The sequence below is a fragment of the Xyrauchen texanus genome, chromosome 2 (assembly GCF_025860055.1).
Source record: "Xyrauchen texanus isolate HMW12.3.18 chromosome 2, RBS_HiC_50CHRs, whole genome shotgun sequence".
Taxonomy (NCBI): Eukaryota; Metazoa; Chordata; class Actinopteri; order Cypriniformes; family Catostomidae; genus Xyrauchen; species Xyrauchen texanus.
Window position 1 is genome coordinate 24,487,801 of NC_068277.1, and position 14,908 is coordinate 24,502,708.

General features: G+C 36.0%; 1 protein-coding gene across 1 annotated transcript; it reads left to right on the forward strand.

The window, feature by feature from the left end:
• The first annotated feature begins 231 nt into the window (after positions 1–231).
• Positions 232–14,604, forward strand: LOC127618058 (mucin-3B-like). Its single transcript, XM_052090294.1, has 9 exons — positions 232–283; positions 1,972–2,087; positions 2,474–2,532; positions 4,120–4,194; positions 4,566–4,604; positions 6,165–6,345; positions 6,667–6,828; positions 7,488–7,573; positions 14,147–14,604. Exons 4-9 carry the CDS (start codon positions 4,173–4,175, stop codon positions 14,155–14,157), a joined length of 501 nt encoding a protein of 166 aa, XP_051946254.1. The 5' UTR covers positions 232–283; positions 1,972–2,087; positions 2,474–2,532; positions 4,120–4,172; the 3' UTR covers positions 14,158–14,604.
• Positions 14,605–14,908: the final 304 nt, after the last annotated feature.

Genomic DNA, 14,908 nt, shown 5'->3' on the forward strand with positions numbered 1-14,908 from the left:
GGTGCCACATCTACAGAATATATTGCGACAACTACAGGGGGTAGTGCAGATACAGCAAATCCTGTCTCAACTACAGATGGTTTCACAACTACAGAAGATCATGTTATGTCTACAGTTGTTGTGACCACAAAAATAACTTTTACTTCAACAAATCCCACCATAACTATCAAACCTATTAAGTGTGAAAATGGTGGAACTCCGGATGCAAAGAACGAGGCTTGTCTCTGTACTTCTGGTTTTACAGGAAGACTTTGCAGTATTGTTGATATTGAACTTCAACCAAGTAAGTAAAAAAAAGACTACCAAATACATAGATAGATAGATCACAGTGAAAACATAATATAAATATCTATTTTTTTTTATAATTAACTTGTCAACAAGGAGACAGTTATATTAAAACATTTTGATATTTATATTATATTTTCACTATTATCTATCTATGTATTTACATGGCAAACCCAGTAACTGTGAGGTAAAAAGAAGAGAGCCTGATATACAATAATCCCTAAATACCAGAAGAACCAACTATATCAGTGTACACTATGTGCAAAATGTACAAAGTTTGCCAAACCTTGAGCTGTTTCTGGTTTAGCTAATTACCTGTCACTCTGCAAATCCCAATGTTAGGAAGAAAGAGAGCTTTTTTTTTTTTTTTACCAGGGTCCCTGATCATATCAGTCTAGTCCTAAAGCCAGGGCCCTAACCACAATATACTTTGAGGGGGACAAGAATAGTTTGCACCATTGGAAATTACTGTTGGTCTGTGTAACATTTCAATCATAAAACAGTGGTCAAATATTGCATGTTTAGTTAGATACTTACATCTCACATGACACAAACACTCTTAACCTGAACTGCTTGCTGATGCACAGCACTGGAATAATCCACGAGGTTCCCGTTGAGTTTATAAACTTGAGTCCCACCTTCATCGATTTGATTGGCTATATCAAATGACATTGATGAAAGGTGTCCATCCAGAGCAAGGGCCAGAGCAACTACTCTTCCTTATGGCAACATTTTTACATTCAGTACTTGTTGATAGCACAAACTATCTGTGAAATTAGGTACTTGCAACATATTACTTTCGCGGATATTCCGTATAATAGCAACCAAAGCATCTCAGTTGAAAAAATGCTGCATTGTGGGCTCTGTAGGCCTTCTATTGAAAGGGATAATTAATTGCAACAGGGTTTCCACCCAATGTTTTTGCTACAGTTCAAAGTGCTAGGGCCTTTCTATGGTAGCCTTTGCTATTTCAAATTGCGTACCTTTTAGTTATGGTCTTTAGAGGAAATTATTCCCTATCAGTGTACATTGTGCATGTTCTAACATTCTTACAAGAATTGTTTAATCAGGGCTGCTGCTTTTGACTCTGAAAGTTTATTTAGCTCTGATTTCAGCAAATCATGAGGGTATTGATTGCACTTTTCCTGGTGCACACCCTTTATCAGTTATTTGTTTTTGAGGGTGCGTGGCCCCACAGACCAGATTTTAAATCAGTTGTGCTTGGGACCTGCACGCACACTCAACTCATGGCATTGCTTCTTTGTGTTTATTGTTTTAAGCGGTTTCTGTGGAAGACATTTGTGTGTCTGCCAGTTGGGATTCACTGTACACTTTTGTGCGATATTATCCTTTTGGCGTAACAGAAGCCTTGGTGGCTCATTCTGTCCTTTAAGGTGGGATCTAAGTGCTTATACGCATTGACTAGCATCAATGAAATTGTTCATCCCAGTAAGTAAACCAAACCAGAGCTCTGGTTGTCCTATATCTGGAGTATGCTGGTTCACGTGAAACCAATCTTTATTCGGCCAGTGCATATGCGTGCATATTGTTTTGAAAAATATTATCCAGAGACCAAAAAGCAATTGATGTTGAAATAAAGATGACAAAACCATAAATTGTTTTTCATTTTGTACTTAATGGTATATTCATGTCATCTTGTGAAGCAGAATTTCCTTTTTTTTTCAGAGGAAATTGAAAGGACAGTCATTGTTTCGATGGATCTGAATGAGACGTTTTTAGAAGAATATGCAAATAAATCATCTACGGAATATAAAAAGTATGCTGATGAATTCCAAAATAGGGTAAGGACTGAGCATACAGGTAGAGATGGCTGTCCACTACTTTCCTCCAGTATCTAATAAATTAAGTAAGGGTGGTAGCTCAATGAGTAAAGACTCTGAAAATAGGAGAAATTGTTTTGAATAAATAATAATAATTTAAGTAAAGGGTTTTGCCTAGTCTCAATTCTTACAGTTACATTTATTTTAGTACATGGTTGACACAAGGAAATCTAAAAAACAAATACTGCATATTGACTATAGATACATCAACTCCTTTTAATTTTAGTTTTGTATGTTCACCAGTGTTTGTGTCAGATGTGTTGTTGGATACCTTGTCTCTAATGTATTGTGAACTTTGAACAGTGGAAGTCATAATTTTTCATGCAATATTACTCTTTTAATTATAGGCGAGGATATATTATGAAAACATCGTTTATTATAAGCGTGTGGATAACATAACTCTAAGGTAAGTTTTCTACTTTGACAGCAGTTAAAGTTATTTTGTAATTCTGTTTCACTCACAACAACTCTCTTAATAAAATCTAAAGGTATGATGGAGGGGTGGTACTATTCATAAATGTAATGAATAGTAACATTAATATATTTAATAATTGCCATAAATTTAAATACAACAATATAAAATAAACACAGAAAAGTTAAGATGCCATTAACAAATATCAGTTTTCTTCTACTACACTTTTTAGTTCCCCTGCTGTGCCCAGGTGTACTTCCCTGAAGATAAAATACTCTCCTTTGACTAATGTTTTGTAATTGTTACATAATATCTTGTGTAAATAGTATGTGGATAAAGACACATGGCTTGTTTCTCCCCTCACATGCCATTGACACACAAGTGCAGCTTAACAGGTCACATCCAGAGGTTGCTCTACAAATATATGGCTGAGTTGTAAAATTTTCTTCATGGTCTGTTTTTATCGGACATATTTTTTTCAATGTGCATGAAATGTACAGTATATTTGATGTCTCAACAAAGTCAACATTTTCTGTTAAAAAATTACAATGAGTAGAAAACGTGATTCTGACAAAACAGGTGTTGTATATAATAAAGAGTTGGTGAACTTGCTTTTAAAAGTGTACTTAAGTTATTGATTCTTCTGGCTGAGAGAGGGCCCGCTCTGCTGCTCTCAGAAAGATCATGTAAGAACGTGTAAACACATGAAAACTGATGCACAGTAATGTAATTCAATCAAAGTAATTAAGTGAATAATAATAAAAAATAACTGACTCAACCTTATGCTTTTTTTAAAAAACCTTTATGACTTTCTATTTCTTTCTTTATTCTGCAAAACAAAAGAGGAGATATTGTAATGATACTTTAATCCAGTCCTGCTAGCTAAATACAATGGCAGCACAAATGTCATAAAAATACAGTCTGTTCATAATACAAGTGATTGAATGTCTTGAGAAGACTTGGAGTTACATGGACTACTTATATGACACATTTGGGTGCTTTATAAATTGTTAAAGTGAGTCCCTATGTGCTGCTATTGTATTGAACAGGACTGGATTAAACTATAATTAAATTACCTCCTTGTGTGTCCATATCAGCAAAAGAAAGAAAGAAAGAAAGAAATTTACAAGGGTTTGGAATGACATGAGAGTGAATAGACAGAAGACAGGAATGACAGAATCATAATTTTTGGGTGAACTAACTTGAAACTTTCCTAAATCTGATGACCTAAGCTAGTTATGTGTGTGGGTCATATTTGGCTAGGCTTAAATAGTTAGAAACATACTTCTGCTGTATGTGTGCCAGATAGGATGCCACATAGCAAGCTGAGAAACAAACAAACAAAAACAGCAACCACCTGAGCAAATATTTGTGTCAGTAAGAGGTCTCTCAGAGCGTGCCACAGTGAGGCAAGACAATTTAAAAGGAAAAATGGGAGTTGATTGGCTTACAGATTGCTTGTCAAGGACCTTTCAGCTTGAACCATGTAGTTATGACTGAACTTAAAAATGTTTTATACCCTAATAATGTCTGAATGTCAAGGTGTCTTAAGAGAATCTTGTTTATTTTTTACTATCAAAGTAAGGGTGCACTACTGGGAACTGACAAGAGAAGAAAGAGAAGTTTGCTTTTGGATGAAACTTCACCTCCACAAAGGTAAACTATAGATAAAATAATAAACCATAGCAAAATATACATATATAATACATAATACATATAAATACAAAATCTAGGAACTAAAAGCTTTTATTTAATAATACACATGTAAAAAATAAGAACTGAATTTTTACCTTTGCCTTTCCCTTTCTTATTAAAGTAATGCTAGTGTGAATGTTCAGCATGATGTTATTTTCGAGGTTCCAAACGACAGCAGTATGAATGATACTTATGATACACTCCTCAGTGCTGTGGAAACGGCTCTTATAAACAATACTGGTGGGTTGTCATGTATGAATGCATTTTCCAGATGAACTATGATTTTGATGCATTAATAATCTATGTTTGTTGAACCCTATTTTTCTATTTAGATATTATTTCATTAAATACAACAAGGACTGAACTCAATGGTAAGACTTTGATTTTTATGTTATATGTTGGGGCAAGATGAACAGTGAGATATATAATTTAACATAACATAATTTAACATAATTTACTTAGTAAAAAATTGGACTCAATAAGATATTTACATAATAATAAGTATTTGCATGACAGTGTATATACTGTATAATAGATATTAGTGCTGTCAGCCGATGTTTTTATTATCGTGATTAACCGCATAATATTTGTAATTAATCGTGATTAATCGCAAATTTTAAAAGTGATGAAATTTGACACTATATATTCTTCTATTCTTGTCAAAATGCATTTATTTACATCTTAAGAAGGAAAAAAAAAAACAATATGTAGAAAAATAATGCTTTATTAACATTTTCCAAACAAAGCCTTCCACAATATAAAGATGGAAATGCACTAAAATAACACCAATTCAAGCAACAATAAATGTTTCCCAAAGTCTAAGTGGGATTTTTGGTGATAATTAGATTTGGTGTGCATCTGTGATCATTAAAATGTATCTTACATACATGTTGGCTGTAAAATACTTGATTTCTATCAAAAGTCCCATCTGGACTTTTTTTTATGTACGTGTTCATCATATAGCGCTAAGAGTTCCTTTCTCCATCATTTTATCACTGACAGGGAAGCGCTGTAAGAGATTATTTTATCTATAGAGATAACCTCTGCGGCTCTACCATAGTAGAGAGTGTAACAGTCAGCTAACGTATTACAATGTGATCCAAAAGATCACAATGTTACAAACAAGCGACTGAAGTTTATTTTTAACAACATCCCAATGTAATTTTATTGAGACAGAGTGGCACATTTCACCACAGATGCTTTTGTGAACCTGTCATAATGTAATGCAAGCTGTACAAGTAGCCTATTATTGAAGAATGGTGCAGTTAAAAATTATATTGGAGCCAACCCCAAACTTGCAGCTTGGAATGGTGAATCTCATTTCACTTTGCACAAGGCATTTTTGTAGAAGTCTTAAAGGTACAGCAGCCAAAACCAAACAATCTAAAGGCATGGTCACGTTTACCTATGCACAGCAAAATTGTGCAGGTGAAGAAGGTATGAGAGGATGTTAAGGGAGTGTGAAACCCACAAAAACTACTTGCCAAGCATGCAGGTTCTTGTTTATGCTCCACTTTATACTCTGGAAGGGTGAAATGTTATCTCACTGCTAAATTTCCTCATCCATTGTGAATGTTCAGTGTAGCTATGTACAAAGCTCTGCCCACTAAGAGGTCACTGCCAAACCAACCAAGCAACTTCCTATTGATAAATGCGGCATATCAAACCTTACCAAACTTGAATCCCACGTGAATTTCACAGAGGGAAATTCCTTATCGCATAGATTACATTGAGATGACCATTTCGCTTAAGAAATTTCGCAGTGTAAAGGTAAATGTGACAGAGCCTTAAGGGGCAGAGAGACAGTAGAAAATGGTAATAAATAAATTAGTTCTGCTTTCTGTATATTTCTAACATTATGACATGTAATTGCAAGGTACTGTATTTATTGAAGGACTTGCAAATGACTGTTACTCTTTTTCTTTTCAAAGACCAAGAGGTGTGTGACCGCACTATAGCAATGCTTTCTGAAAACTACACGGCCTATTTTGCTCCAGTTATATTGTCAGGCAAAGTGACATGTGTGAATCAATGCCATCAATCTCATCCTCATCCAAAAAAGTGTATGAATGAAGGCACCTGTCAAGTCTCTAGCCAAGGTCCTTTTTGCTAGTACGTATTTTCACTTATACCATTTTTTTTAGCAATCATCGATTTCAAGATTCTACATCTCCCTTTAGATGGTATGCTGGTAGTTTAAGGTGGTGTTATGTAGTGATTAAAGATATGGGCTGATATAGGTTTAAGCACTGCTAGGGGCAATCAATGAGTTCACCACTGAATCCATAACCCCAGACTGTCCTTGTTATGAATTTACTTTCACTTAGAGAATTCAATCCAAAAGAACTAGTATCATTTTTACAATACAATGCAAAGAAGTTGTTGTTATTAAATTTTTTCTGTAAATTGATAAATACTTCATATATTCTCTAGTTGCCTCCATACTGATGTTAACTGGTACTTTGGAGAGGACTGCAATCAACAAGTGCACAAAGTTGGATTATATGCAGGATTGGCAGCAGTGGCCCTCATAGCAGTAGTAACCGTAGCAGTCCTGGCAATTTACCTGTCAATAAACAAACGGAAGGTGAAGAAGTAAGTAATAAGCATACAATATATGGTATATAATGATATTTTATTAAATCATTATTTGTAAAGAGAACAAAAAAAAAAAAACAACAAACAATGAACACAAACTCAATGCAAGGACATCATATTTAATAACTTAACCTATAGTAACACTGGATTTGCTCTGTGACTGCTCTGAACCGAACAATCCAACAGACACTCTCAAGAACATACATTTGTTCCTTGGACACTGCTGTTGGTTCGATACTATTATTTTAATGCTTAAAGGCTGTAATCATGTCACAAAATCTGCTGTAATGCTGTCAAGAACCTGTAAGCAGCTACAGTAACATCCAAGTTCATAATTACGATCTACTCAATCTTTGTGTTCCAAATTCACAGAAATAGTTAGATGTTTGCTTGTGAAACAGAATATAGCCATCTGAAAGGGGTTATTATGGAAAACCAAACCCGAATCTGGTGTTCTAGACCTCTACCACAAAAATTGTAATTCACGAATGTCCATGAATAGATTTATGAACTACAAGAGATCATTCCATTTTTTTTTTTTTTTTTTAAATGTGAATGAATATACTGTGATATTTGTGTGGGAAAAGAAGAGAGAGTTGTTAGGACATGGAGTGTCTGTATGTCTTTCTGCCCCTAACTCTTTTTTTGTTCTTCAGGAATAAGGACATTAAGCTAGAGCTAGTGAATGAGTGGTTAGAGGATGACTTTGAGTGGCCACCACAAAAGAGTACATCATATTCAGGTACCAATACCGTTATATTTTATAATTGAATATATTATTATACATAACAATATGTAATACGTTTTTTCAGGTATTTGGAATATTAACGGAAAGATGACAGGTTTTTTGCTTACATCTATATACGTGCATCCACAAGTGTTGGACTGGACTTTTCTTTCTCTCGTTCTTTTCTAAATGTTTAGATGCTGCTAACTGCAGTAGGTCTAACACTTCGCTGTTGTCTGCTTTTCATGCCCTTATAGCACTTGTGGGTGATTCTTTTCTTGTTGATTCTTGATGATTATTAAATTTCATTTTACATAGAGTGCAAATTACATGTTAAACGTCCCACGTATGTCTGAGTGAGTATGAAAAAGGGAGGAAGGTAGCAGGGCGTTCCGATCTTGATCAGCTCCGATTCCATTAAGGTTTTAGAAAATCACACCAAACAGAATTAAACATTTTGATGTCAAATTTAATATATTCATTACTACAGTATTCAAAAATAACTGAGTTAAAAGTCGTATTTAATTAATCTCATGATTTTAAATGAGAACCCCCAAGAATGCGCAAATTAGCTTTCCAGGGGGTCTCCTGTTGCATTCAGGGGGTCTGAGACTTCCCTTGACCCCTGAAATTTGCACCATGTCTTTGACTACATTGTACTTAAACTAAATTATGATACTATGTACTTATTGTGTACATACATTATTTATGAAATCCCCGCAAGATTCACCTTTGCCGTTATAAAGATTTCCCTTTATAGTGATTTTTTTATGCTGCTCCAACCAAACGAATACATGTTTGATCACACTCCATTATTCGCAAACGTACATTTTGATACAGATATTAACAAATAACATTAAAACAGTGGCATGTAGCCTTCAAGTTTTTCTTAATTCAGTAAACATTGCTTGAAGATTTTAAAGTAATTATTCAAGTAAACACTCAAGCATAAAATTAAGAACATCGATAAACATTTTTCAGTAAGAGAAGTGGCATGCATGCCCTATCACAAAGAAAGCTGAACAAACTCAAGGATTTGTTTTACAGTAATTTGACAACCCAAAATATCCAATCTGGGTTCACTAGGGTTAAATAGTTCCAAAGTGTTAGTTATCCGCTTTCTCTTTCAACTCAGAGTTTGATCCTGACTTTATGGCTATTTCACGAGCTTGTGAATAAAAGTCAGAATGTGATTCAAATATAAAGATATTTGAATATAAAATATAAAAATAAGTGAAAAATTAAAAAAATGTATATTGAAAACGTTTGCTGTATATTTAACTTTCAAAATTTATTTGATTTATATATTTTTTTATAATAATTTTATTGAAAAGCTTAATATCATTGAATACTATCAAGTATATTACTAATATATAGTTTGTATATAAATGTTTTATATTATTCAATGATATTTAGTTTTAAATTTGAATAAATATAAAAGTTTGAGCCAATTCTGAATTCTCTGTACCAGTAAGGCACATTGAGCACTTAAATGGGGTTCATGAATATAGTGTCATGCGTTATATGGCTAACCTGCTTTTTGCTTTTTAGAAGGTTATGTTCTCAATCAGAGATCTCATACACACGTACTGGACCAATACATTACATTGATATTACATAACTACAAGATATAACATTTGAATACCTTGTCATGACAGGGTATTTTTTTTACCAAGAAATGCATTTGACCATTCACATGCACAAAATTCACCATGAGACACAAGTGCTATTTAGAAAACACAGAGACTGGACTAAATGGGTAAAAATCAAATATCCCTTGACATACTATGGAAGCCATTAATTGCCAAACAAAACAACAAATCTGAAAACACAATGCAAATCCAAAAACAAAATAACAATTCGGAGACACAACAACAAATCAAAAAATATTTACAAATCCTGAAACACAACAGCAAGTCAGAAAACACAGTGTGTCTGCAAGCCAGAACACACAACAGCAACAACACAACAACAATTCAGTCGAAACGGAAAGGTTAGGTACCAACCATAGCTTCTCACCTGATTGGCTGTGTAAATGGTATCTAACCCTTTCTTCATGATTGGTTAACTGCCTACTTGCGCAATTATTTCAAAATCCTTGCCAAAAGCCCCCCGATTGAAAAACGGAATCATTTGGAGTGGTTTCTCACTCAGTAGAACAGTAACGAGACACTTTAGAACAGCGACCAGGATAAAATTTTAGGTACAATAGCAATATCCACCTATGATTGTAAGGGAACATCTAAAAATTCCACTACTTGTGCTAAAACGTTGCTGGTGTCCAAGCATTCATTCAATTGACTTGCAGGTTTTAACATGAAAACACTGTTATAATAAAAAAAAAAAAAAAAAAAAACCCACATATTTTCACATTCTAAAAGTTGCAGTAGGCTGCCAGAGTGCTGGCTGACTTACTGCATATAAAATTTTGCCAGCATGTCCAATTACATGTACACAGTGTTCATAAAAACAAAATCAATACTGAAATTCACCAAGATATTATTGTCATATTCTAAAGGTTGTAGTAGGCTGTTAGTGGAAAGGCTGACTTACTTTAGGTGAGATTTTCTCAGTATGTGCAATTATGTAAGTTTATCCTGGTTGCTGTTTTTGCTCTCTGTGTTATAAAGTGTCCATTTACTGTTTTACTGAGTGAGAAACCCTTACAAATAATCAATTTTTCAATCAGTGAGCTTTTGGCATGGATTTTGCAATAATTATGCAAGTAGGCAGTGAACCAATCATGAAGAATGGGCCAAATACTATTCACACAGCCAATCAGGTGAGAAGCTATGGTACCTTCCCTTACTATTTCGACTGACTTGTTGTTGTGTTTTCTGTCTTGTCCTTGTGTTTTCTGACTTGCTGTTGTGTTTCAGGATTTGGCATTGCATTTTCAGATTTGTTATTTTGTTTTCTGATTTGCCAAAGTGTTTTATGATCTGTTTTTGTGTCTCTGAATTGTTATTTTGTTTTTGCCATTGTGTTTTCTCCAATGATTTTCAGTAGTTAAGCAGTGAGTTACATCATTGTATGAGAAACGCACCACTGTTCGGGAGGATCAAACAAACCGAGCAATGTTTTGATAGCACCACAGAGCCACAGTGTTTATTCATTTTGGAGCAATCATCCTATGAATAACTTATTTATAGTTGACTTTGCATATTAAGCTTGGATGACAGAAGGTATTTTAACACTGAAAAAAAAAATACTCATTACATTTAAATACAGATTTAAATAATAATAATAAAAAAAACAACACAAAGTAAAGATTACAGGAATAAATAAATCATTAATCTTATCTTTTTTACTCAGCAGTCCTCTCTCCATTGTACTATGTGCAATATAGCATCTGCAAGTTTACATTGAGTCACACCCTTATGCAGGGTGTGCAAAGAGGCTGTTTTGGGGCAGGGGCAACTAGTTGAAATTTCTCTACAATAATACCAATATTCTAATGTTGGCTATGGTGTTTGATATATGTATGTATGTGTGTGTGTGTGTGTATATATATATATATATATATATATATATATATATATATATATATATATATATATATATATATATATATATATATATATATATATATATATAATTGTCACTTACGTGTTCGCATGTTTTTAAAGATGACGTTCCGTAAGTGTTTCTTGTGCGAGAGGCGCATCCCACTGTCAGACCAGCATGAGAGCAACATTTACTGTCTGGGCTGCAGAATCAGCTCTCATGGAGACAGACTGCCCTCACTGTGAGGGCATGAGTCTCAAGATGCTTCACTCATGAATTGCCCTCCTCCTGAGGGATAATTCAGCCTCACAAACCCTCCCATCCGCCTCTTCTGTGATACCCAAGGATTCACACAAGGAGGCACAGCAGGACCTCGAGTTCGAGCAGGATGAATTTTAGGTGGTCCTCATGCCGGCACATGCCCCATGAGGCCTCAATCTCCACATGATGCATCTTTGCCGATATGTTATGTGCAAGATGAGCTCTGGCCCTCTGAAAGAGGGCATGGCTTTGTCTCCTTCAGTGGTTCTAACGCTGGGGATGATAATTATGTAATGTCTCATGCTGCATCAGGCGAGTGGTCAATGGAGGATGCTGCTGCCCCTCCAGCCAGTGAGGACGAGGAGCGTGCACACGCCACTAACAGGGAGATGCTGTGTGTCCTTACAAGGGCAGTCAAAGAGCTTAACCTTAAGTGGTTTCCCCCAGAGGAACCTGAACAATCTCACCTGGATTAATGGTTCCTGCAGTCCGGACGCCGTCAAGTGGCTGCGTTTCTCAAATCTGCCCCATTCTTCCCCAAAGTTCATAACGAAGTCCTGGCGCACACCCTTCTCAGCACACTCGCGCAGTGACACCACCTTCTCTAATGTGGATCACAGGAAAGAGAGCAATTATGCCCACTACCCCCTGTGGAGGAGACGGTAGCGGCACACCTCTGCCCAGTGATTAATAGGGTGTGGAAATCATTCCCCATACATCCTTCCAAGCCATGTCAACAAACGTCCTTACTGGCTGGAAAAGCTTACTCAGCAGCAGGACAAGCTGGATCAGCACTCCACGCAATGGCGGTGCTCCAGGTATTTCAAGCAAAGCTCCACATGCAAATGGACGAGCAAGGCTTAGATCCAGAGACATTAAAAGAGCTCTGCATTGCTACAGACTTAGCGCTGCATGCCACGAATGTCACTGCGCAGGCTATTGGCAAGTTCATGGGCAACCTGGTAGTTCTGGATCGACATGTATGGCTGACCCTGAAAAAGCCACTCTGTTGGATGCTCCAGTGTCTTCAGCCGGCCTCTTTGGGATCTCTGTGATTAAGTTGCTAAGTGTTACTTCACGCCTCAGCAGGAATCACAGGCTATGAAACCATTTAAGCCAAAACGGAGCGGCTTCACAGCGGTTCGCCCTCGCTCTGTTTTGAGCCAGCAGCCAACTAAAACCCCATACCTGCTGCCTCAGCACTCAAGCCATGGCCCACACGGAAGCAGCAGTATAAGCGCCTGACTTGCGCCGGCAGAACAAACCTCCCATGCAGCTTATCAATTCAAAGTCCTGCCCTTTGGACTTTCTCTGGCTCCTCGCCCCTCTGAAACTGAGTGGCATGTGCATCTTGAACTTGTTGAGCGTACACGCCAGTTCAGACTGTCTGATCAGTTCTTTGTATGCTATGGAGGATGCACAAAAGGAATATCTGTCTCCAAGCAAAGACTTTCTCACTGGATTGTTGATGCAATTGCCCTAGCTTATGAGTCACAGGGTAAGACTTGCCCAATTGGTGTTAAAGCACACTCAACTAGAGGTATGACCTCCTCATGGGCATGGACAAATGGTGTGTCCTTACAAGACATAGTATTGCAGCAGAATGGTCTTCTCAAAACACATTTGCAAGGTTTTACAACCTAGACGTAACGTCTCTCTATTCAAAGAGCGCTTGTTATTTCATTGGCCAAAAATATATACTTATGCTCCTCCCTTTTAGGACGAGCTCTCAATCTTTTTACACAACTGCCTGCATTCAGGCCATTGTAATTTACCATAAGTCAAAAGCACTTACATTATAAATAAACTACCCTCCTGACTGGGTTCATGAAGGAGTTAATTCATACTGCATGACTATAATTAATATATTAATTCTAGTTAGTCCAGGAGTGCTCCCCTCTTGGACTAACACGAGGGTCACTCACTGTGGCATACTCATGTTGGTCGCCGTCCCATGAGACTGTAACATCATGTTTCCTGTCGTGTAGTGCGGTGTGATGGGATTCTGTTCCCCATATGCATTAATAAATGCAATGTCAAGTGTACTGAGTCATAAGGGAACATCTTGGTTACGTACGTAACCTCGGTTCCCTGAGATGAAGGGAATGAGACATTGTGAAACCCAGCTGCACTGCAAGACTCAAAGTTCTTGAGGTACAAGCGATGCGCTCTGTGTTCTTAGTCAGAAATTCTGAGGAAATGATGTTTGTGCACCTGCTTTTGTAGCGGACCGCTCTGCACCAAAACAGGTGGGGCTCAAACACCATAGCCAATATTAGAATATTGGTGTTATTGTTGAGTTTTCAACTAGGTTGTGTAAGAAGGCACTCCCATATGCGTTGTGTCATTTCCTTTGTCTCAGGGACCCGAGGTTACATACATTACTGAAACGTTATAGCGTCTTTATGCAGTCTAGAGAAAATGTGTGCTGGTGATAGGTAAATTTTTTTTGTTACAAATGTGGTTGTATTGGTTTAAAAACTTGGATATCTATGTTTGTTTACTGCATATAACCTACAATTAAAGCAGTAGCAATATAATTAATCATCTGCAATGTCATTAAATACATTTTATTTTATAAACTAACCCCTTCTGCGATCCATGAGTCCAGCAACAAGTAAAGCTTTAAATCTGATTAATGAAGGGCATGTTTTCATAATTGACTAGAATGAGCACTTTTCTACACCTGAAATCAATATTTTTTCAAATAGCAATTCATTTCTTTATTTGTTTATATTAGGTTTCAATAGAAGGGTAGCATTGTGACAGCACTATTACAATTTTAGAATAATTTATCATTCTTTGTTTTTCTCTTAACAGGGGCAAATTGACAGGTCTCAGATCCGGTCAAGAATAAGTGTGTGGAAACACAAGAAGCATTTGCACAGCTCTGTTTGACATACTGAATGTATTTGTTGACATTAATCAAATATATTAATCAAAACTCACTCACTCACTCACTCACTCACTCACTCACTCACTCACTCACTCACTCACTCACTCACTCACTCACTCACTCACTCACTCACTCAGCACTATGATTATGTTCATTATTTTGTACTCACCTTTGTTTGTAGTCTAAATATAAAACTAGAGTGACAGAACAAGGATGATAAACAAGACATTTCTAGAATTTCATCCTTATTTAAAAAATAATCAATGTATTTGAATATAGAAAGAAAGTGTGAGAGAAGGACCTATTTATAATCTTACCAATGGTACAATCATGGCTATTTTCTCAGATGTGTTATAAACTTCAATACATGTTTGATTACATAATGAAGGGATGCAGTGAAATTTTAAAGATGTTCTAAAAACCTTCAGATATGTCAATAAAAATAATGAATCTAGTAAAATAAGAATACATTGTAGTAAGTTATTTTTGCAGTGTTTATTTTTAAATATGTCTGTGGACCTTCAGATGAACTGCTTCAAAATGAGTTATGTGAGTCAATTTGTAATCATATATTAACCTCAAATTATGTATTATCATTGAAATGGACACTTGCTTATGTTGAAATGTTAATGAAGTATCTACATTCTCAACTGTCCTTGTCTTTGTTGTATAAGTTGTAAATGCAA

Coding starts and splice junctions, on each gene's coding strand:
- LOC127618058 (XM_052090294.1), top strand. CDS start 4,173: ATGAAACTTCACCTCCACAAAG. Junction 4,195..4,565: donor GAAACTTCACCTCCACAAAG/GTAAACTATAGA, acceptor TTTTCTATTTAG/ATATTATTTCATTAAATACA. Junction 6,829..7,487: donor AACAAACGGAAGGTGAAGAA/GTAAGTAATAAG, acceptor TTTGTTCTTCAG/GAATAAGGACATTAAGCTAG.